At 42.6% G+C, this 24,424-nt stretch overlaps 1 protein-coding gene across 6 annotated transcripts in view; it reads right to left on the bottom strand.

The window, feature by feature from the left end:
- Window positions 1-24,424, bottom strand: part of kcnma1a (potassium large conductance calcium-activated channel, subfamily M, alpha member 1a) — a 692,064-nt gene that overhangs the window by 71,035 nt on the left and 596,605 nt on the right. For all 6 annotated transcript variants that reach the window (XM_067972546.1, XM_067972543.1, XM_067972542.1 and 3 more), the window contains exons 20-22: window positions 23,512-23,635; window positions 18,049-18,273; window positions 11,218-11,410 (exon numbers count right to left, since the gene is read on the bottom strand). In XM_067972546.1, the coding sequence (XP_067828647.1) occupies window positions 11,218-11,410; window positions 18,049-18,273; window positions 23,512-23,635 (542 nt within the window). The remainder of the gene's footprint in view (window positions 1-11,217; window positions 11,411-18,048; window positions 18,274-23,511; window positions 23,636-24,424) is intronic.

Genomic DNA, 24,424 nt, shown 5'->3' with positions numbered 1-24,424 from the left:
AAAGCTTAAGCCTCCCTTGCTCCAGACTCGCCCGCACCCCATCTTATCCCAATCGCGAGACCTCCGTGGGATGGTCCTGGCAGCTGATCCTGCCACCTACTTGGGCTGCCCGATTTTCCACCACATCCTGCCCAGAATGGATGGGAAGTCAACTGGCGGGATTCAAATGAGGCCCAGGAGTTAAAATAGCCCCAGCCTCATTTCTGAGTTTCTAACTCACAAAAAAAACTTTTTGGGGTTAAAATTGGACCTTTGATCGGACCAAAACACAGCTGCTGTTGTTTGCACCAAGGCCCTAGTAAGTTCATTCTACTTCTGGAAGTAGCTGCCCTGCTCTCCTTCCCTTCAGTCTGTCAGCTTTGCGTAAAGCTGCAGCACACTTTACTGCAAATCTTTCACTTGCTGCAGAGCAAGACCTGGAATCTGTTTGTGCCGTTACACGTTGAATCGTTTTACACAAGTGACAGTCACTGCAATCTCATTTAACTGTATGCTTAGAATCTTAAAACAAATGAAAATGGACTTGGCTGTCTGCACTTAAACTAGAGGCGACGAGACTTGCCACAGAAATAAATCTGAATCTTACAAGGATTCGTAAAGGTTGCTTTTATTATATCTCATATCTCAAGCTACATTCCCCAAGTTGCTGGTTTAATGTCCTGGTCCAGATGAGGGTCTGACTTACAAAGCTTCTCCTGGACTTGTTGATGAGATTGCTCACACTGGTCAGTCAGTGGACACGGAGACACAGATCAAAAACACGCACGTAATGTTTACAACTTTAACAAGCTGCTGATGACTTCATTAGCAGTCACATGACAGCCAGCATAACCCTGAAACAATCAGCGTGACCTGCACTTAGCAGCAGGGCAGTTGCAGCCAGATTTATGTGGTACAGCCTGGATGGGAATTCAACCCCCCACTGAGGTCATATGCAGAATACATACACAGTAAATTCATGGCCGACATTATATCAGTGAGTGTAATTAGCCTTGTAAATCCCAGAAAGCTGCCTCTGACAGCTATACTGAATGCTTGCAATGTTTTACACCAGTGATCTAGGCTCACTCTAAAATCATACCCTGGGCAAACCACAAGCATTATGTAGCTACCTCAGAGCTCCTTAAGCACACTAAAAGCTGAATTATGAGTTTTTTTCATCTGTTTCACTTTGATTTACCAACAGGGTGGAAACTTGACTGATGACCATGAATTTCAAACAACAGCTAACAATTAAAAACAGTTCAATGGGACCTCTGCTGTTTTTTGGACTTTCCACTGCCAAACTCCCTCTGGGCAAGTCACCACATCAATTAATTTACCCCGATCACCATTTTATGGAATGATAAAAGGCACTTTTATGCTTCCCTTTGTTCCGGTTTCAGGAGAACATAGGGTTGCCAACTATGTTTGGACATATTCCTGGAGGCTTCATCACATCACCTCCCACCTCCCCACTCAAACAGTCTTTGTCCCATCTCCAAATATTTTTATAACTAATAAAAAAAAGTGTCAAATGAAAGTGGAAAAAAAAAGCAAACAATTTTTAAAAACTACCCCTATGATTTTTCTCCCGGGTTGTTCGCAGCAGTGTCCTGGAGATTAATCTTTAATTCCTGGCGACTCCAGGATAATCCTGGAGGGTTGGCAACCCTAGGCCTACATGCACCGCTTTTCCCCATTTACATTTATTGCTGGGTCTTGGTAATGTAGGCCCTGGGCTCTCCTGAATTCCCGATTACACTGGATTACAGATACACAGGACTGGTTCCACACACACGGATTCTAGAAGAGGCACTTGATCCAATAGCAGATTCTCACACCCACAATTTCAATGACACTTCTCTAATTTTGACTGCGATCCTCTAATGTAAAAGCACCAAAATCCCAGTTAATCATTTTCCTATATAATGCAAGGAATGACATGCCCAAGGCCGTCTCACCACCGGTTGAAATGTCACATTCTAAATGCTGGTCGTGGTGGGCGCACCTGAATTGTGGGAATTTTATGCAAAACACATTATTTTCATGTTTGCAGTGGCTGCAAAAGGTTACTGTTGAATATATTGCCCTTTGAACATTAACGGTTTCTCCCATCTGTATTCAAATATTGACTGTTCCATAATGGATTATAAGCTGCCTTGCAATGCAAAATGTGGTGGATATTGCACAGAATCAAATAGGCCTGCACATACATTGAATATTCAGACAAAAACGCTTATTCCTTCAAATAAATCTGCTTCTTTGCTAGCACAGATTTGCTGCAGTTTCTATCTCCCATTAAACTGAAACGAATGTTTTCACACCTTGCAGATTCTTGAAAATGTAGGGTCCAAAAGAGTCTAATGGTAGAAGTACTGTCTTGATTTCCTCCACACCTCTTGATGGGACAATTAAAAACTGATTTTCTTCAATTCTTCAAAGAGACACTTTCTCTGATGCCTCCATACTACTGCCTTCTTCATCTAGTGACTGTCCTGGTCTTCCGATCTTCTTCGCTTTCAAATGGCTCCCACATTTCTACAATTGCTGCCTCCAAGAAACTCAGGTTCATCATTTTTACCAATTATCTATTTTTCCTTCAACAACTATTAAAGCTCAGTTCTCTCATTGGTCCGTGGCTCTCCTTTATGTGACAGTTTGGCTCAGTGGAAGCTCACTCACCCCTGCAACAGATAGTCATGGATTCAAGCCCCACTCCAGAGATTTGAGGACATATTCCAGGCTGACATTTCACTACGATACATGGGGAGTGCTGCACTGTCACAAGTGCTATCTTTTGGATGAGACATTAAGCTGAGGCCCCATTTACCCTTTCAAGTGGATGTAAAAGATCTTATCAAAGAATAATAGGGGAATTTTCCTGGTGTCCTGGCCAACATTTATCCCTTACCCAACACCACCAAAAACAGATTATCTGGTCATTTTTATTTTCATAATGATGGGAGACTAAGAGCTGTGGAAGAGCACAGGGATTTAGGTGTCCATGTACACAACTCACTAAAAGCTAATACACAAGTACAAAAAGTAATCAAAAAGGCTAATGCAAAGGGATTTGAATTTTAAAGTGAGGAAGTGATGCTTCAGTTGTACAGAGCCTTGGTCAGACCCCATCTGGAGCACTGCTCCCAGTTTTGGACACTGAACCTCAGGAAAGATATATTGGCCTTGGAGGGGGTACAGCGCAGATTCACCAGAATGATACCTAGGCTTAAAAGGTTAAGTTATGAGGACAGGCTGTGAGGTGATCTCATCGAGGTGTTTAAAAGGATTAAGTGATTCGATAAGGTAGATACAGAAGAAATTATTTCCTCTAGTGGGGGAATCCAGAACAAAAGGGCATAATCTAGGCCATTTAGGAGTGAAAACAGGAAGCAGTATGTCATATAAAATAAAGAAAAACTTGCATTTTTATAGTGCCTTTAATAACCTCAGGACTTTCCAAAGCGCTTTTCAGCCAATGAAGTCCTTTAGAAGTGTACTCACTGTTGTAATGTAGGAAACGTGGCAGCCAAAATAGCGCACAGGAAGGTCCCACAAACAGCAATGTGATAATGACCAGATAATCTGTTTTTAGTGATGTTGGTTGAGGGATAAATATTAGCCAGGACACCAGGGATAACTCCCCTGCTGTTTGAAATAATGCCATGGGAACTTTTATATCCTCCTGAGGGGGCAGATAGGGCTTTGGTTTAACATCGCATCCGAAAGACAGCACCTCCCTCAGTACTGCACTGAAGTGTCAGCCTGGATTTTGCGCCCAAGTCTCTGAAGTGGAACTTGAACCCACACTCTTCATGACTCAAAGGCGAGAGGGCTACCGACTGAGCCATGGCAGACACAGGGCAGTGGAAATTTAGAACACGGTCCCCTAAAAGGCTGTGGATGGCGATTTTAACTGCTGGGACTTGTTTGAATCCAGCCGACCAGCTGCTCAGCCGTTTCCGGCAGAAAGCAGTAGCTGGCCGGCAGGGGAGTATAAAAATTAAATGGCCCAGAGGCTACCCACCAGCATCAGAAGAAGGCCGTCACAGCACAGTGCGTCTGGGGCGAAGGGAGAGGGTGTCTGCAGAGGCCTGGACTTTCCTTGTGGGGTCCGGAACAGCAGTCCTGCTCCGTCAGGCCCCACTATGGAAAGCTTTTTTTAAACTTACCTTAGCGGGCCTTGCTGGTTTCCCAACAACAAGGGGTGGGCATTCCATCCCACAAAGCAACCAGTTAAAATTCCACTGGAGTCCCAAGAATGTATACGAGACTATGATTTGCATTTACATAGTCTTAACGTAGTATTTGCAGCACAGAAACAGGCCATTCGGCCCAACAGGTCTATGCCGGTGTTTATCCTCCACACGAATGATTTCTCTACCATACTTCATCTAACTCTATCAGCATATCCTTCCATCCCTTTCTCCCTCATGTACTTATCTAGCTTCTCCTTAAATGCATCTATGCTATTCGCCTCAACTACTCCATTCTATCCACTCTTTGAGTAAAGAAGTTTCTCCTGAATTCCTTATTGGATTTATTAGTGACTGTTTTATATTTATAGCCCCTTGTTTTGGATTCCCCACAAGTGGAAACATCTTCTCTACATCTACCCTATCGAACTCCTTCTTAATTTTAATGGCCTCTACCAGGTCACCTCTCAGCCTTTTTTCTAGAGAAAAGAGCCCCAGCCTGTTCAGTCTTTCCTGATGGTTGTAACCTCTCTGTTCTGGTATCATCCTTGTACATTTATCAATGAGGCGGCCACATCTGCCACTAAAATCAATAGTGTTAAAATTGCAGATCGGCAGGAGCAGAGCAGGAAATGGAGCCGTTCCACTGTAACTGTCGTTCCCGCTGGTCAGGGGGAGTTAATAGTAGCGCCTTCACTACTGAAGGCACAAAGCACAAGCCTGAAAACAGGTGAAACACTTCCGTTAAAAAATAAATTTAACTCAAGGATATAATAAATATTGATGGCAGCTCTAGAGCTATAATTAGTCAATTACTGCCCTCAGGAAACAGATGTAACCTCAAACATTCAATAGGACTTTCACCTTTGCTCGTTTTAATGAACTCTCACTGACCCTTTGTCAATAGTTCACCACTGTATCTGGTAACTCCAGTTCATATTTCTATACCACACTTTGCAGCAACATCATTACACTTATTTATGAGAAAACCTGTCTACTTGAATTCCAAAGCATTACATTCCCCAACAACCCTCTGCATAAAGGAATTTCTCCTAACCTCACTCCCTAGTCAGAGAAAATAATTTTTTCCTATTCATTCTATTAAAACCGTAAAAAAAAAACTTTCATTAAATTTCCCTTTGGACTTCTCTGCTCCAATATTTCAAGTCTTTATCAAAATGGTAGCTTTCCAGCCCTGGCATCAATCTAGTCTACTGTATGCTCTTTCGTGTCATTTCTATAATCAGGTGCCAAAACTGCACATAGTGCCCAAACTATTGCTTTGTATAAATTTATTACCTTTTGGTCTTGTACTCTATGCCTCTATTTATGAAACCCAAAATGCTACTGACCTTTCTTTTGTGGCTTTATCTACCTGCACTCACACTTTCAAGAATTCTGTATAGGAAACCCTTGGCTGTCTCTGGTCATCCCATCAGTTACCAAGGGAACGTCTGTTACTGGCTACATCTTTTCCAATAGTGTCTGGATTAAGGAGAAATGGCTGCTTTTAGTTTAAAATGTGCTGAGTTTGCTCAGTTTAGCTGGGTTAGTGATGGGGGGTAGTGCTAAGAGTGGCCACGGCATTCGTAGGATAGAGAGCTGAAAATCATCCAGAGTTTCTCCTCCTGACCACTATCTAGTTGGGATTTGGACACCAGGTGGGGTTCGGGTTCAACTATAATACTCCAGTCAGATGGCCTGTTTGAATCTACTGCCTGGGCTTACATTCGAAAATGGACAACATGGGTAAGATGTTCAAGAGCTACTGGGACCTGTAGGGCTGGAGTCAAGAAAACTGGAGGGGAAGAGAAAGTTCGGGTATGTATATGAGCAAAAATAAATTAATAATTCTTCATAGTGGGCTGAATAATGCAGCCCAGATTGTAGTAATAAATAACAGCCTCAATATAGGCTCAGTTCCCTTTGACAAAATTCCATATTTTAATTTTGCAGCAGAACCTTTATAGGTTTGAGATGATGAACAGTGAAGTCCCACACCAAAGGGAATTCAATGTTTAAAGGGAAGATTGGTAGTGTTCTATTTTAAAGTCCAAATGGGTGTGTGTTACTATTTTTATTCACGGTATGTGTAATTGTAGTGTTAAATTGCAGAAAGCAAAATAAAAGTGAAGTGCCTCATAAATCAGAACCTGTCACTTTTAACTTGATACAAAGGCTAATTAAAACCTAATTCATTTCATTGCTTGGGCAAGTTTAATGAAAAGTAGTAACAGTACTGGAATGCATTAGCTGCAGGAGCAGCACGGATTGTGACAAGCACATGGTGTAAGCAGAACAATAGAGGACAACACTTGTGTCCAGGGCTCACCAAATGTGCACATCCCCCATGTGCTTAATGAAGAGAAGGGGACAGTTTGTTATTACACCTGCAGTACAGATTCATCTCATGTTTTGGCATGGCATTTTTCAAGTAATGTGTCACAAGGCCATGAATCTTTGGAATTCTCTACCCCAGAGGGCTGCAGACACTCCGTCGTTGAGTGTATTCAAGACTGAGATTGATGGTTATTTGGACACTGAGGGAATCAAGGGATATGGGGATAGGGCGGGAAAGTGGAGTTGAGGTAAAAGATTAGCCATGATCTTATTGAATGGCGGAGCAGGCTCGAGAGGCCGCTTGGCCTACTCCTACTCCTATTTCTTATGTTCTTATGTGTCATTTTGCAGGTACAAATGGAAAAGAAAGAAGTACAATCGGCTATAACTCTTTCTCTCTGGTTTCTCCCAATTTCTTTTCTCCTTTCCTGACTCCCGCTGGGGCACAATTCCAGGCCCAAGTGACCAATCTCCCTGTGTGAGCCTACACAATGAGTGTTGGTCGGCCATTCCGGTTGAGACAATTGGCATTCAGACAGGCCAAGATTGACAGAGCAATGCAAGTCATTTGGAGAGGGGCCTGCTGCCGTTTTTTTTGGCGGGAAGTCCGTTGCAGATCCGGCCGCGACACGCGCCTGAGCTGAGAAGCTCAAGGCTGGTCCAAAATTGAGCCTTGGGCCTCATCTAAATAATGTGGGCCAGCTCCAGCACCTATCCCGACTTTACCCTCAGATAAGTGCCGGCGAGGGGAGGACAGGACAGTGGGTGGTGGTGGGGGGGGGGGTGGGGAGGGGAGGTGAGGACAGTTTGCTGTGGGGGGGGAGCAATCGTGGTTTGCAGCAGCTGTCAGGAATGTTGTGGAGCCAGGAGGAGTGCTCCTACTCCTCCTGGCTCCACATGAATTAAAAAGAAAAATGAAAATTTATCTTTTTGGTGCCGGCCATTTCCTAGGCCCCATTCCACGCCTGGTGACGCTGAGCGGAACAGGCCCGGCATCTGGTCCACACCAAATTCCCGAGGGGGAGGGGGTCCTAAAACAGGCTTTTGGCCCCTCATTTACATACATAAGGGGCCTAGCTTGTTTTAGACAGCCGTCAGGGATGCCTGTAAAATCGCCCAACCCAATTTTGGGTCAGACCTCTTTCAGGTGTCCTTGGGCTCAGGAAGTTGGTGCCCAAAATGGGGCATTGTTGCGCCCGTAAAACAGGTGCAAAGAGATCCAATTTCAACCCCTTTAAGTTAAGTATAATTATTAGGGATGCAAATTTACCACCGTAGAAGAACACAGCTGAAGATTTAAAGCTCAATAATAAAACATTTATTACTGTATCGCAATTAGTAAAACAGTGACTAGGAAGAAAGAATTCTAAAGAATAAAAGTGGTGTACCTAAAATAGTAAAATTATTCAATGATTGTTTTCTAGAAGTATTCATTGGAAAGAAAAGTACCGATTTGCTAACTAGATCAGTTTGGAGGAGGTTGAGAGGACTGAAGACCAATATATTCCTGGGGCCAGATGCCATCCGCATGTTGAAGGAGACTGGAGGAAATATCTGGTGCTAGCATTGGGCACAAAAGAATTGCTGAGCACTGGAGTTGCCGTCTTTGGGATGAGATTTTAAACTAAGGCCCCGTCTGCCTGTTCATAAAAGATCACATGACAAGATTCTGATGTTCTGACGAACATTCCTCCATCAACCAAAACTACCAACAAAGATTATCTGATCATTCATTCACACGCTGTTACTGGCACTTTGCGATGTGCAAATCGGCTGTCATGTTTGCTGATACAACATTAAATAAATGCTAGTTCTTTTTTTCCTTCTTACTTAATAAACATTTGGAATAATCTACCAGGTAAAGTAACAAAGCCTAAGATACTGGATGCTGAGCTGAGTGAGCTGGAGTACAAGCTTTGATGGGTTGAGTGGCTTTTTCTCGTACTTCATGTTTTCTCATATTCTAATTGTAGAGTCCCTACTGCTGCCAAGCTGGGATCAGTGAACTCAGCACAGTCTGGGGATCGAATCTGGGACATCCAGGGTTTGCAAGGCTCAGTGCCACACCATGTGATACATTCATCCACAAAACCACTGGGAAATGTATTGGTTATACATGTAACAACACCAACTGGAGAACTACCTAGAATTACATAGAATGTACAGCACAGAAACAGGCTATTCAGCCCTACAGGTCCATGTCGGTGTTTATGTTGCACACGAGCCTCCTTCCACCCCTCTTCATCTAACCCTATCAGCATAACCTTCTATTTCTTTATCCCTTATGTGTTTATCTACTTTCCCTTTAAATGCATCGATGCTATTCGCCTCAACTACTCCTTGTGGTAGCGAGTTCCACATTCTTACCGCTCTTTCGGTAAAGAAGTTTCTTCTGAGAACTCAGTCTTGCATTTCCCAAGGACGTTTGTATGACGACAGTGGCAACTTCAGAAGGGACATTCACTCAGCGAGACTAGACTAGGAGGGGTATGCAGCTGACACACTTTGTGTGACAAGAGCAGGATAGGCACAGCCAAACTAAAATTCAGAATCAAGTTATCTGCTTGGACTGGCAGATTTTTAATTGGATCTCTGCATAAAATAACAATTAAATACTGTTGCAAATAAAGTCAAAAAACACATTTTACCAGAACTCGCTGCAGGTTTCAAAACATTTTTTTTTTGCAATTCATACGATTGAACAGTAAAAGAATAGTTATCCAGGATTAGTACAGCAAGTAATAAATGTAAATGACAGGAACTTGGAGGTAATGTCTTTCTGAACTATTCCCTTAAGGGCGTGCTGTGAAAAAAATTCCTAAATGTAGATACCACGTTAATATACTTCAACATGCAATTAAAATATTACTGGAACCATTACCCACTTAAACAATATCATCTGATGCAGTCCTTGTAGTCTCATTAGAATTTTAAGGGATATGTGGTTCACTAGCATTGTGTTACTGCTTCGAGTTTGCAATTAGTAAATATAAACCAGCAGGGTGACAAGCCGTGTGATGCCAAAGGTGTGTAAAATATTAAAATTAGAAAGTTTAATTTTTATTTGCAAGAGGTTTAAATGGGGTTCGCATAGCCATTGTGGCCCTCATTTAATTAAGATTGCTGAGCCACTTAAGAACACATCAAAGGGCCAAAAGTCATTCTAATAAGGCACCAAACACAATTACAGTAATAACGATGGAGCTCTAAATCTATTCCAGAGACTTTTAAAACATACTACATTCACGTCAAATGTCTTACTGGCATGAGAGCTTTTCAATCTATTCTGAGGAAAATTAAGAACAGGCATGGAACAACCAGTCCAACATTAAAGGCTCTGAACATTTTAAAAGTCTCAAAGGAGGTATAAAGTGCTTTTATAAATATTTCAGAAGTACAATCATTTAAATGGTGTTATTATCTATTGCTCTGTTAGCTTTCTAATACCACTACTTGAAGTTGGTGAGTGTTATTTAGCAATTGTTGCAAATCGATTTCAGTAATTTTATAAACAGCCTTAAGCAATGGTTGATTTTCTACCTGTTGCCAAGCAACCGCTGTAATGCATAGTCATCTTTATAAATCATTACATTTGGTTGGAACAAACGTTGATCCACTCGTACATTTTAATTAAATCATAATTTTTTTTTTAGATTCAAAAACTACTACAGCATTTGTGCAGAACCAGAGTAAGAATACACTTAAAACAATTCAATGTCTTAAGGCAAACACAGGGATTAAAATATTTATAACAGGGGCTAGGAAGCAGTAAATAATGGCCTTCTACACCTATATGTAGATGTTGGCAAGCATATATTTGCTGTTTTTAAAGGTCCCACAACATTTCTCACTTTTAAGAAGGTACTCAGCTTTGAGTCCCAAATGAGAAAGAAGCATACCAACGATTTCTAATATGTTTACGTCCCCAGACATTAGTGCTTAAAATATTTCCACAAGAGGTACATTGCTGCACAAACAACTGTACAATCTGACAATGAATAGAAGCTAAATCTTTTCCAGCAAAACGTTTTACGAGGTCAAACTGTTCTCCTCGCTCTATCATCAGATAAACCCAGTGAGGTTGATGTGCGGGATGTTGAGGGCTTAAACAGAGCCAGCGCCAAAGAGCGATTAGTCATAGCTTGGAAAGGACGCACGGTGCATTTCAATGTTTGAAAGATTATGTCGTCTTCCTGAGCTAAACGGAGAAGGTATGGATCCTTCTCCAAAACTCTGCAGGAGACCGCAGAGCTGAAAAAATACCAACAATTCTGCATATGCCTTGACCTTCTGAACACTCAATGAAATCTTTGAGGATAGCAAAAACAATTGTTGCAAAAGAAATTACCATATATATTAAAAAATGGTATTTTTTTTGTCAGTTTTCTGCTCTTTTCTTTCAATCAGTCACAAAAGGGGCCACACACAAACTATAAATATGAACCTTTTAAGCACTTAAGTTTAATTGTGCCCTGCCTATATTAAGATTCAACCCATTTCAAAATTCCCATCAATCCAAAAGCTATTCCTTTCCATTGCTGTTTATCTCCGTCCTGTTTAAAACATCATAGCAGTCAGTTGGCTTTACTGTCAAACAAACCAATCCGAGACTGTTTGAATTACTGAGTGAGGGATATTCTTCTTGCCAGCTCCTGTCCCCTCCAGGCATAGCAGGGAAGTATTATAGGGCAGTCCTTACCTTGGGAATTAGCCTGCAAGACCCCTATGCTGTCATCAAACTGCATAGATTTGATGTTGAGTGACGCCAAGATGCATTCTTTGTCCTGCAGCGAACAATCGTCGATATTGTTCTGATTGGCTGATAGAATAACACACATGTCGCAGAGGTTGATGTTGACGGCCCTTAAATCAGCTCGACATAATGGCGTACCCTTCAGCGAATAAAAAATAGAAAAACAAATTAAAGATCAAGACTGGAGCTATGGGACAATACTTAACAAGTAGTCTTTTATACTCCAACATTAAACCAATGTAACTATGTGCTGGGGAATTGGAGATGTGCACTTATCTGAAAGGGTAGATGGTGCTGATGGCAACTCTCTGGTTCATTGCTTATACTCAGTGAAGCCATTAAAAGCAAATAAGAGACAGGATCTTTGCCAGCTTTCCACAGCTGAGTCATTGATGCCAAGTCAATAACTGCGAGCAAATCTTTTCTAACTGGCAAACTCTGGCATTCAGAATGTGTGAACTAAATGCCAAGCTGCTCATCATTGCTATAAAATGTCAAATAGCCACTTGCGGCATCCGGACGTCCATGGAACTAAGGGTGGATAAAGTGAAGGAGCCTAAACAATGACAGATATTTGCAAAACCCAGCCCTCACTGCGCGCCGATCCTGTACCTGCCCTGCAGGATATGCTTTGTTATCTGAATTGTACTCTTGTTGGGAACTATAACAATATCAAGTGTAAAATCCCTAATTAAAGCAAAACATTTCTGTAGTCATGTATGATGTTTTAAATTGTATTTTGAAGAGTTTGCAATCATATGCATATTTATGTGGCTGCTGTATATTTGATTACATGGTGCATGCGGGAACACTGATACCTTCGGGTTTCTTGGTGTGTTTGTGCTGAAGCTCTTTGATTGTTCTTGGCTCCTGAGGATCCATTGGGATAGGGAATGAGGGGGGACCTGCCTACTTGCTGCCCTATTGGTTGTAGTCTCTGTCCTGATCGGCCTATGGATAAATCATTGTTGCTGTTTGTTTCTCCTCTGTTGCTGGTCTGCTTTTTCCTTCTGAGGGATGGTTTGAGTGTTTTTGGAGGTGGGGGCAGTGCGCTGAATGGGCCTCGAAGAATTGTCCCTAGATTGCTTGGTATTTCTCCAGTTTCAAGTGGTGGCCGACCATCAATTGTTCACTATGTCTCATAGGTGCTTCAGACACCCATTTGCTCTGGAGAGGCCTGCAGGGCTCCATGGGGGGGCGGGGGGGGGGGGGAGAGTGGGAGAGGTGGGGGGATGGGGAGGGAGGGGGGAATGCTCCTTTTTGCAGCTACCAGCAGGAGCTGTGTTAGTCTGTGTGTGGTGAGGGGGCCCCTCACTCTGCAGTGAGTAGGACCCGTTAGCATTGGGCTGCGCCCCTTTAAATGAAGAGGCCAAGCACAATTCATGTGGTCTTCTGGACTATTGCCAGAATGACTGAATGTGGAGGCATGTTCAGGAGATAAATAGGACGGTGCCCTAGTGGCTGCAACCTCTTCAGCAATAATCATCCCTGGTGCACTGTGGCTGCAGTACGTACTATATGCAGGATGTACTGCAGTAACTCGCCAAGCTTAGTCTAGCAGCACCTCTCAGTCCCATGACCTCTACCACCAGGAACACAAGACCAGCAATATCCTGGGAACACCATCACCTTCGAGTTCCCTTGCAAGTCACACACCATCCTGACTTGGACATTTATTACTCTTCCTTCTTCAGTGTTGGGTCAAAATCCTGGAATGGCCTACTTGACGTCATTGTGGGACCACGGTCACCACAGTGACAGCATCAATTCAAGAAGAGGGGCCACCACCATTTTGGTGCAGTATCACCCACTTCCCGAGAACGTGGAGATACAGCGATGCAAGTCTTGTTGGAATCTTGGCTGGTAGCATCTGGAACAGGTAGAAAGGGCAGGGGAAGGGTATTCCACCTGACATATGCTAGACGTGGGGCTGGGGGGGGGGGGGGGGAAAGAGAAATTGCTTTTGCAAAAGCTGCCAAGTTTCAGAATATCTTGCATGGCCAGGTGTCAATAGCCAGGCCACGACCATTAAAAGTAGTAGGGTTTCCAAAAGCACGAGACACCTGCATGAGGGACATATGCCTACTTTGGGATAGTTGATGTTGTACCCCAAGAACCACCCAAAGTCCCTAATGTTTCTGCTTCCATTCCCATTTCCGTAGTGCATAACTAATAGAAGGAGTACAGTTTTGCACTAAAGGAATGGGTCTGCAAGCAGTACAGGTAGCTCTACAGAAACAGGTATGGAAGTAATACATGGAAATGGATATGGGAGCAATACATGTATCCTCTATGGAAACAGATACGGAAGCAGTGAAGGTTCACTTGACAGAAATTGGTTTGAAAGCAGTACAGGTACAATTGGAAATGGGCATGGTAACAGTTTGGATGAACTCTACTGAAACGGAATGAAAGCAGTGGAAGTACACTGTATGGAAATGGGTATGGACACAGCATTAGGTATGGAAGCAAGGCAGGCACATTCCAGAGAAAGGAGGGCAGGTACATCCTATGGAAATTGATATGGAGGTAGAGCAGGTACACTGTGAAAATGGGTATTGAAGGATGGCAGGTACACTCTGCGGAAATGGATACAGAAGCAATGCACATTTGCTTCCATTTTACTGTAGATTGGTGTGTAAATAACATTTAGTGGAGTGTTTTTCAGTGAGGGCCCAATATTTTGAGTAGACTTTGTTCATCTTAGATCAGCTTTCTAAGCTGAAGAAGTGAGCCCTTTAATAACACTTTAGGATAGGAATTTCCACTTCAAAGAACTTCTACTTTGAAGAAAGTACAAATATATACATGTTTTAACTTTCTTCAAAGGAGTTATTTGAAGTAGAAGGTCCTATTCTAAGCTGTTATTAGAGGGCTATATGTATATATGTACATGTACAAATATCTACATTCTGTCAGTGACAGAAGTTAACGGGGTTGCCAAACTAACAGTTAATGTGCTTGGGCCTCAGCTATTTACAATCCATATTAATGACTTAGATGAAGGGACCGAGTATAATATATCCAAGTTTGCTGATGTCACAAAGCTAGGTGGAAAATTAAGCTGTGAGGAGGATGCAAACAGTCTGCAAAGGGATATAGACAGGTTAAGTAAGTGGGCAAGAAGGTGGCAGATGGAATATGTGAGGAAATGTGAGGTTATTCTGATAGAAAACAGACTATTTTTTAAATGGTGAGAAACTATTAAATGTTGGTGTTCAGAGAGATTTGGGTGCCTTTGTCTACAAAACACAAAAAGTTAACATGCTGGTACAGCAAGCAATTAGAAAGGCAAATGGTATGTTGGCCTTTATTGCAAGGGGGTTGGAGTACAAGAGTAAGGAAGCCTTGCTACAATTGTACAGGGCTTTGGTGAGACCACAGATGGAGCACTGCATACAGTTTTGGTATCCTCAACTAAGGAAGGATATACTTGCCTTAGAGGCAGTGCAACGAAGTTTTGCCAGATTGATTCCTGGGATGAGAAGGTTGTCCTATGAGGAGAGATTGAAAAGAATGGACCTATATTCTCTGGAGTTTAGAAGTATGAGAGGTGATCTCATTGAAACGTATAAAATTCTTAGAGGGCTTGACAGGGTAGATGCTGAGAGGCTGTTTCTCCTGGCTGGAGAGTTTAGAACTAGGGGCAAAGTCTCAGGATATGGGGTGGGCGATTTGGGACTGAGATGAGGAGGAATTTATTCACTCAGAGGGTTGTGAATCTTTGGAATTCTCTGCCCTCAGAGGGCTGTGGAGGCTCGGTCATTGAGTATATTCAAGACTGAGAGTGATAGATTTTTGGACTCTAAGGAAATCAAGGGATATGGGGTAGGGCGGGAAACTGGAGTTGAGGTCGAAGATCAGCCATGATCTTATTAAATGGCGGAGCAGGTTAGAGGGGCCGTATGGCCTACTCCTGCTCCGGCTCCTATTTTTTATGTTCTTGTGTTCTTATGTTCTTAATGTGAGATTTACAACAATATGCAGACTGTGTAAAATGAATTAAGTTGATTATTGCCTATTCTGCCCTTTCTTTAACCCTCAAGTCTGCAGTTTATTAACTCAGTCCTCAACTGTGACCAAACTATTTCTAAAATGGGATATTTCTTTGTCTTCTTTTTAAAACTCGATTTTGAGCAAACAATAGTCTGTGCATCACGGTGAATTTTCCACTTAGTTCCAATTTTGACAACTCTATGCTGTGCACTTGTGCCCTCTAGCCAACCTCATTTCACAAAAGTTTCTTCCAGTTGACAGGGAGAAGAGACTTTCAGCTTCTAGTTAGAGCTAGATCCAACCCCAGGCCCAAGAGGTGAAAGGGCAGTACAGTGCTCTGCCTAGACCTCTCTCTGCCTGTTCCAACTCTGTTTGGAGTTCTTTGAACATCAAGCTTCCACAGATTTTCTATAACGACTACTGTGTAGTAACCACGCATATATTCACAATCCTTATGCTGTACAATAGCGCACTGGGTAAATGCATCATCTGGTGCTCTCTCGGTTTGATCCCTGCCACATTGACATAGTTGATTTCAGCCAGGGCAGCAGAGGAGATTCTAAAAAATGTCTTGGTGCCCCCAGGCGAGGGCAAATGAAAGGAAGAACTTGGATTAATTTAGTGCCTTTCACATCCTCAGGATCTTCCAAGGTGCTTTACAGCCAAAGAAGTGTCGTCACCATTGTAATATAGACAAATGCAGTAGCTAATTTGCACACAGCAAGGTCCCACAAACAGCAATGAGATAAATGACCAGATAATCTGTTTTGGTGTTGTCGTTTGATGGATAAATGTTGGCCAAAATACCCGAAAAACTCAAATAATGTTATGGGATCTTTTATATCCACCTGAGAGGAAACATTATACCTCTGCCCTCCACCTGAGAGGGCAGACGTTTTGGTATAATGTTGCCTCTGAAAGACGGCACTTCCAACAGTGAAGCACCCCTCCACTCCTGCACTGAACTATTAGCCTAGATTATGTCACTGGAGTGGGACTTAAACCCACAACTTTCTGACTCAAAGATGAGAGCGCTATCACTGAGCCAAGGCTAACAAATCAGACAGGGTACTCACTCTTAGTTACCATCCAGTGAATCTGACTGGAAAGTGCACATGTGCAGATACCAGGACAGGATTGGCTTCCAATCTGATGCCATTCATGGACAATTAGATGTCCATTACTCACTGTTTGGTGTTGCACAAGAAAATGCCTACTGGATGAATTAATGGAGGGTTTGTACCACATTTGCTAATCCCAACCCATTACCAGCTGCTCACTTAAACTGATGGTCTACAACCTTGGTGTGCTGTTTGACACTAAGCTGAGCTCCCAACTCAATACCAGTCCAAGATAGTTTACCTGCGCTCCGTAAATCAATGCGTCGTACTCACTTCAAGGCTTGATTTCTCCAAAGTTCTTCTTACCGGCCTCCCAAGCAGCTCCACTTTATGTAACTCCAACATATCCAAAGTTCTGCTGCTGATATCATATCCCACACCAACTTCTGGCCTTCTATCACCCCTATCCATACTAACCTCATTTGGTTCCCAATCCCTCAATGCATCAACTTCACCAGGTGTCTTTGTTTTCAAATCCCTCCATTGTCCCATCCAACCCTTTGCAATCTTCTCCAATCCCTCTGCTCTTTCAGCTCTAGTCTACCGTGCATTCCCCTCTGCTCCACTATTGGTGGCAAAGCCTTTAGCCCAAAATGCCCTGCACTCTAAAATTCACTTTTAAAAACTCTCTGCCTTGTTACCTCTCTTTAGATCTTCAAAATGACTTATTTTACTGTGCATCTGGCCACCTTGCCAAACCGGTCTCCACTTTCTGCTTGTTATCCTATGGCTTCCAACGCCTCCCATGACTGAACTGACCAATGTGAGGTACGTGGACTGACTCATCCTGAACTGACCACTGTGAGTTGAGCACTTCTATGATTTCTCTCCCTTAACTTCCCGGATGACCGGGGCAGGAATCACCAGGGTGACCCCTATATGCAGTTTATTATGGGCCATGGAGCTGGAGACAACTGTAAAATTGACAGATGTCTTACAAAACTTGCTGGGTAAAATCACATAATATGGAGAGATAGGACAACAGGAGTCACATTTCAGGCACCGCAGAAAGTCACCAAAAACTCGCCACAAAAGCACAAGAACTCAACGACAGTGGGTGCTGGGTGCTCTTTAACACGGACTCATTTTACTGTTTTTCCCAGTGGAACCTTTGGAGCGTTCACTCAGTGAATTACCAACAAGGTGGAAGATTCCACTGCTGAATTAGGCAGGAGCTAGTACACAGACACATCCTTCCATGTAATGAAATACAATGCATGTGTGAAGACATAAATTCAAGGGTTTGTTTTTTTTTGCTTAGCATAAATGCAAATAATAGATTCAGTCAGAGATGTGTTTCGAATGATAAGAATCATGTGGTGATGGGAGCTGTGTTGTTTTTTCATCTCCAGATTAAGTCTAATTTCTAATTTCTTTCCAAGCGGATAAAAAGGCAGATACAGGATTTTCCATCTGGGTACTTCACAGAACCAACTGCACTTGCCTTGCTGAAGGAGACCAGCATACAATACCTGGAGCTAGACCCTCTTAATTCAACTGGTAAAAGCCCAAAGGGTGCTTTCTTTTGCATTGTACTGGTGAGTGACTTTTAACCTTTGCTTTAAGACTGAATCAGAGCGGCTCAAACTGTTTTAAGGTTTAAGTTTCTTCTTTTGCTAGCTCAGTGTTATCGCAGAACTCAGACTTTGATGGAACTTACCGGCAATATCGATACCTTGGGGAAGTTGTGAAGGGTCTCCCATTCCTTCGTTAGGTATTCCAGTGTCCCGACAAAAACAATGTGCTTCAGTTCATGATAATGGAAATTGCTGGCTCGTAAAGGCATCACTAAGTTGCGTAAGCCCACCAAAGCAGAGTTCACATCCCCAAATATACACACGACCACATGCCCACTTAAAACCGTCATGGCAGCTTCACTCCGGGTCTAGGAGACAGAGATCATTGTTAATGACAAGCAAACAAGTTCACTCAGGTGTGTAAAAATTAACCACAAAAGAATTAAATGACAGCACATCAAATGTGACAGGCCTGGGCTTTGCTCTGCGCAGATGAAAGAGGCTGATTGCTTTATTTCATCATAGCCTTTTTTTAAAAAAGATAGACAAAATCAGGAGCAGCTGGTAACTGTGCGGCCGTACACTTCCCTCCTGATTGCCCCATTCTGCCTGCACAAGTCTTAAGATCTTTGATCGAGTAAAAAAGGAGCGACTGTTTCCACTGGCAGAAGTGTCAGTGGACAGACGACACAGATTTAAGGGAACTGACAAAAAGAGCCAGAAGTGAGATGAGGAGAATTTTTTTTACGCAGCGAGTTATTATGACCTGGAATGCACTGACTGAAAGAGTGATGGAAGCAGATTCAATAGTAATTTTCAAAAGGGAATTGGATAAATACTTGAAGGGGAGAAAATTGCAGAGGACTATGAGGAAAGAGCAGGGGAGTGGGACAAATTGGATAGCTCTTTCAAAGATCCAGTACAGGCACGATGGGTTGAATGGCCTCCTTCTGTGCTGTAAGATTCTATGATTCTAAGCCATTGCATCCGGCATAGGTGCTGAGAGGGAAAAATGGGTTCATGGCCGGGAGCCAGTTGAACCCACTGCAAAACAGGGCCGTACCATGATGGGTGTAGCAAAATCCAGGCCTGCACTTCTTCAGGGAGATAAATTAGCTAGCAAGTCTCGAGCTGTTATCCTTATTATTTTAATCCTCACGCTGCTATGGGTCCTTTGTAGACTTCAGAGTACACCTGTTTCTGTCATATAGCATCTGCAAAGCTGATTTGCTATTAATTTCCAAAGATGAGTGCTATTAAATTGGAGAAATGCAGGGAGCTGTACAACTGTTAATTGACAGTGCATTTTGAACAGACTGAAAAATTCTAAATTGAGACAGAAATGCCAACAGAGCGACCAGTTAATCAAATCACACAAACCTGATCCTGCCAGCTCCATTATACAACTATGTTGTCCTAATGAAAACAGTGATGTTCTTCTGACATTAATTATCACTTGTATCCTTTTGACAAATTAAGTTTAATGGTTCAGGCGCAATACTAAGGATGGGCCTGAGACTGGAGCTGATCTAATCTGGACAGTTCAGTAGAAATGAGGCAAAACGCAAGAATGGCTGAATTCAAGCTCGAATACCTTCAGGTATTTAAATAACAGGAGTTTTGAAAAATCGTGTTAGATAAAAGTTCCCACTCCAGTTTGTTATGAAATTCATTACAGAGTGTGAGCAGCAGCAAGAACAAAACTATATCTTGCTGTATATCATCCATGTTCAGCATCAATAGAGACTTACTGCTGGCAGCAGAGTGGCAAAAATTGCTTTACTGACCACAATTCAGCTGCCATTGAATCTGGCAAAACCATCATTTGAAAAAAATTAGTGAGCTTACACAGAGCCATTAAGCCAAATGTTTACAGTAACTGAAATACTCCCTCATGAACTAAATAAATCGAGGGCCAAAACAATCTTAGGAATTTGATGCTTCAGCCCTGCTAAAGGGATTTTCAAAATGGGGCCTAATTAGAGTCTCCCTTATCCTGGGATGCCACCTTCCACCATCCTGAGCCAACTCTCTGAGTACAGGGAAAGTCTGTGAATAGCACAGATCAACTCAAGGCTAGGTTCCCTTTCCTTCGACATTTTCATTCTTTGATTCCAATATCCTATTGTTCAGCTCCTGTTCCATCTGGTTACTTAGTAAAGCAAAATAATTTTAACCTGCAACGACAATAAAATGCAGCAATGGTAATTGCAGGGAGCAGCACAGAGAGCCAGAAAGCCTTGGACCAAGTGCCTTCCGACCTACACTGGGGAAAAATACCTTGTGGAAGTGACACTAATGTAAGTGCATATTATGTTTTGGATCTCTTTATACACCAGGAGCAGTCACTCTAATCCTCAGGGACTAAAGGCATTTTAATTGAATGCTAAACGTGGTTTAACATAGCTACACAGTAAACTTGTAACATGGTTGTTAAAATGTAACTTTCTATATCAAAATCACTACTTGCCATCTACATTCTGCAGCGTTACCTAATGATTTTGCCTGGTAACCGATGAATAAAATTACCTGTTGTAACTATCCCCTTCTTTTACCCACGACATAATAACAAGATCCACAAAAGAATCCCAACACTTATATACAATGTTAACAGACAAATTGTTAGTGTTAGCCATAAAAAAAAGTTCACTGCATGCATCAGGTCATCCCCTTAAGTCCTTTTAATTCAATCGAAGGATCAATCTCTAGAACTGAAGCCTCCCATCCTTATCCTCTGAGGGGGTCAGTGGAAAACACACAGTCTGGTGCAATGCCCAACCCATAGACCAGGTTCCATCCCTTGCCTGTGCTAAGTTAGCTGGTCTCAGTCAGGCAGCAGAGGGTGCAATACAATTCATGGCAGCATTCCTGGGTCAAGAAAAGGGAAGAAAAATTACGGCCTGTTTTAGTTTAAATGGGTTGATGCCTCCGCTAAAAGAGCGGGTAAAAGAATCTCATATGACTGCATTGGCCATTTGTCCATCAGCAATGGCAACAGTTATTTCTGGGCTCTGGTTCCTGCTCAAATATAGGTGTGTGTAGACGTCATATGAGGACAGGATCAGGCTTGAGACAAGCCCCATGGTCAAACAGCTTTCTGACACTCACTGTCCAAGCTCAGTGACATAAGCACCTGCGTCAAGTACTGCGGGATCAGTACAATCCACTGACTGTGGCCCAGCAAAAAAAAAACATTGCCTTCAGAGAAAGAGAGTAAAGGAGAAAAAAACAAACACAAGCATTTTGAATGACAAGTAATTGTGATAACAAAGAGCTGTAGATAGATACAAATAAAGTATAGAATTGTGTCCCTATTCACTACCAAGCCATCATTTCCTTTTTACTTTGTCCTATTTGGCAAAATATCAGAAAATCATTTTTAAAACAATTTGTGATAGATTACATGTTGTACAGTGAATAAAAGATCAGTGCTCAAAGGGACAGCAGAAATCCAATAAGGTGATTAATGGTCAGGTATCAACAATACCACAGCTATGAACAGATTGCTACCATTGTTCAGCTCATGAGACCCTTGTGATTCCGTTTACATAGAATTATTCTCAGGCTGCATTGCCTCCTCTGACGTCACACATCACCTGCATTGGTGGTAAGTACACCCGGTATTATTACTCTCATATTAACTTTTTTGAATACTTGAAACTATTATTCATTTGACCTTCTGTTTACGTTCATGATAATGTCGTAACACAGGTGCATCAGTGAATAGCGCCCACTGAATGAATACTCTGGCCAACAGCATATCGATCCTAGAACGATGCACTGGTGAAGACACAGACCAATGGGAATGGGACTGATCCATAAACACCAAGTGGGTCATGAGTATAAATCCCTTGCCTGAGCTGAGTTACCTGATCTCAGCCATCGTTGAGGTAAAGGAGCTACAGCTGCCCTTTGTGTCGTTAGGGTAAAGAAGAGTAAACTCAGCCAGTGACCTTCTGCTGGAAAACATGTGAGGACAGGACTGGGCTCTGCCTGACGCCCCCAAGTTTGGATAAATTGCTAATGCTTGCTGATGAATAGGCACTTGGTGAGGTACCAGAGGACTCCCCATGGCCATCAAGCTGCGAGTCAGAAGATTCAGAGAGGAAGGGTAAAAGTTGCAGGAGGGAAGAAAAGAAATATGTTTAAAAATGATAGCTCGACACTTATGACCACACAAATCAGCCAGTTGGGGATTGCAAACCATCTCAGATGTGTCTGACCAAACGGGGTCTCCACTACACCAACTCCAAGTGTCCCTGACTGAACAGTGAGATGCGGCAGCATCCTGCCCCGGCAGGAATGCTCCGCAATAGCGTTCTCAACACTGCTGATTTTCCCAACGATGAAAAAAAATGATTTCATTGGCATTCCTGTATCAATTTGAACACAAACATTTCAAAGTTATTCTCATGCTTATCAGTTTATTTCAATAATGTTAAACATAATCATTGTTTAAATGATAGTAAACAATACTAAAATCATTGCTAACAACATGTGCAGATAGACAGTGCCTTCTCTGAGTTTTCTCCTACATGGAGAATCATTTGACTGTTCCAGAGTGTAGAGGAAGCCATAAGGGGCACTCGGAACAGAGAAGTACTGGAACGGAATGATAACATAATTGCAAGAATTCATTATTTACAGATGAGAACACATCAGTGTTATAAAGTGTGTCACGGCTGACAGTGAGACAGAATAAATATCTCCACTTGTGAGGCCGATCAGAACCCGCTCGTGATTTCACCACTTGTGAGCTAGGTTCACTCGCTGAGACATTTATCACATCACATGGCTGGCCAGGAGATATTCTACGTACCCGTTGAGGTGTGTTAGGGGAGCGAAAGCGTGGAACTTAGTTTCACTGCAAATCCTTGTGCGTTACCCTGTGACTGTTGCTCTTTCTCTGCATCAGGACTGCCCGTCAAACAGGCTCTGAAGCTGGTCTCTGTGAAGAAATCAGATCTCCAGCAGAGACTGCGCAGGTTAGCATGTATTTCAAAGCAGGACTGCCACATTACTGCAAATCAGCACAGTGATTTTACAAATGAGAAGTGGCATTTATGCAATCAATGAATGCAACATCATTTTGAGGACTGGCTGCTGTTAAGTAACCAGGCATCTAAATGCAGAAATACACACCTCTGATTGTTGGTCTGATTGCAATTAAGTAGCAAATTTACAGTTCTAATTGTATTTGCATGGTTGAAATATTCCTGGGGCTGTCTACAACTAGCTAAACCCTGTTAATGTAGCAATAAATGAACCCATATCCAGTGTAGGTTGCTTCAGTAACTGAGTGCGGTCAGCATCGTTTGCCAGCCGTGGACTTGTTCCCAATGAAGCAGAATCTGATTTATCATACTGATAAGTCAGTGAAAATCAGCCAACAATGGGTTAGGGTCAGGAGACAGTGGATCTTAATGAGGTTCAGGGCTGTTGGTGGCAGTTTGTAAAACAACATGTCACTTTTGCTCTTACAAGACATTGAAATGCCTCAGCGTATATGGTTGTCAGTTCCCACTAAGTAAAATGTCGGTTACAAGTAATTGGAGAGTCGCGTCACCTTGTGCCACCCAAGGTCACTGCCGGTTCATGACACCCACCAGAATGACCTTTTCCATTTCCCTGGCTGTGCACCAATGAAACATCCCAGTGGAATCATACTTCTTCACACTGGCGTCCATCTCCTCAATCTGTTCATTTCCTGGAATTAACAAGGGGTCGTGCCTGCAGAGACAAGAGAATCAAGACAGGAGTTGTCTATCAGCCTGACACCTCTCTCGATCTGCTTCAACCAGATGACAAGTTACTGCCGGCCAGAAACACATTTAACGAATGCGAGTTGTTTAATTTACTAGCGATCCCATTACTGCAGTACTTATTCCAGCCACCACCTCACCTCCCCCCCTCCAAAAAAAAACACATGATCAAAGGGCTCACATTAGCTGCTGCAATGAGGTGAAATAGATAGAAACAGAGCCTCACGCTGGTTGAGTGACATGAAGATGAAAAGCCAATTACAGGCTTTTACCGCATACAACTTCCGATGCTGTTCTCTGTGCAATAAAAGCTTTAACAGGGTACACTTGATATATTTTAGCAATTTTGCCCCCATCATATTTTGCTTTTTTTGAAAACTGGAAGCCATTAAAGTTTCAGTGGATGTCAGCTCAGAGCAGATTGATTAATTTACATCTGCATCGCGAGCAGATGATTTTTATCCTGAAGAACACTGAGTATAAAAGTGGTCCTCGCAGCTGCCACCTGGCCATCAGCGCCTGCACTTCGAACATTTCGCTGCATTCTGCACATCCATCATTCGCCAGCAGCTGTCATCCCAAGTCTCTGTCTTGAATAGTCAGCAATAGAGCTTTAAAAACCCTTTTCATCCTGACCTAGCTGAAGCTCTACCAGAATCCCCATTACTTCAAATTCCGGCACTTACAAAGTAATTACACTTGCAGCATACCTTTTCTTCAACCTACATAAGTTGTACTTAAGAAACGCCCCAACAAA

Source organism: Heptranchias perlo, chromosome 36 (genome assembly GCF_035084215.1).
Source record: "Heptranchias perlo isolate sHepPer1 chromosome 36, sHepPer1.hap1, whole genome shotgun sequence".
NCBI lineage: Eukaryota > Metazoa > Chordata > Chondrichthyes > Hexanchiformes > Hexanchidae > Heptranchias > Heptranchias perlo.
This window is presented reverse-complemented; position numbering and strand designations above follow the sequence as displayed.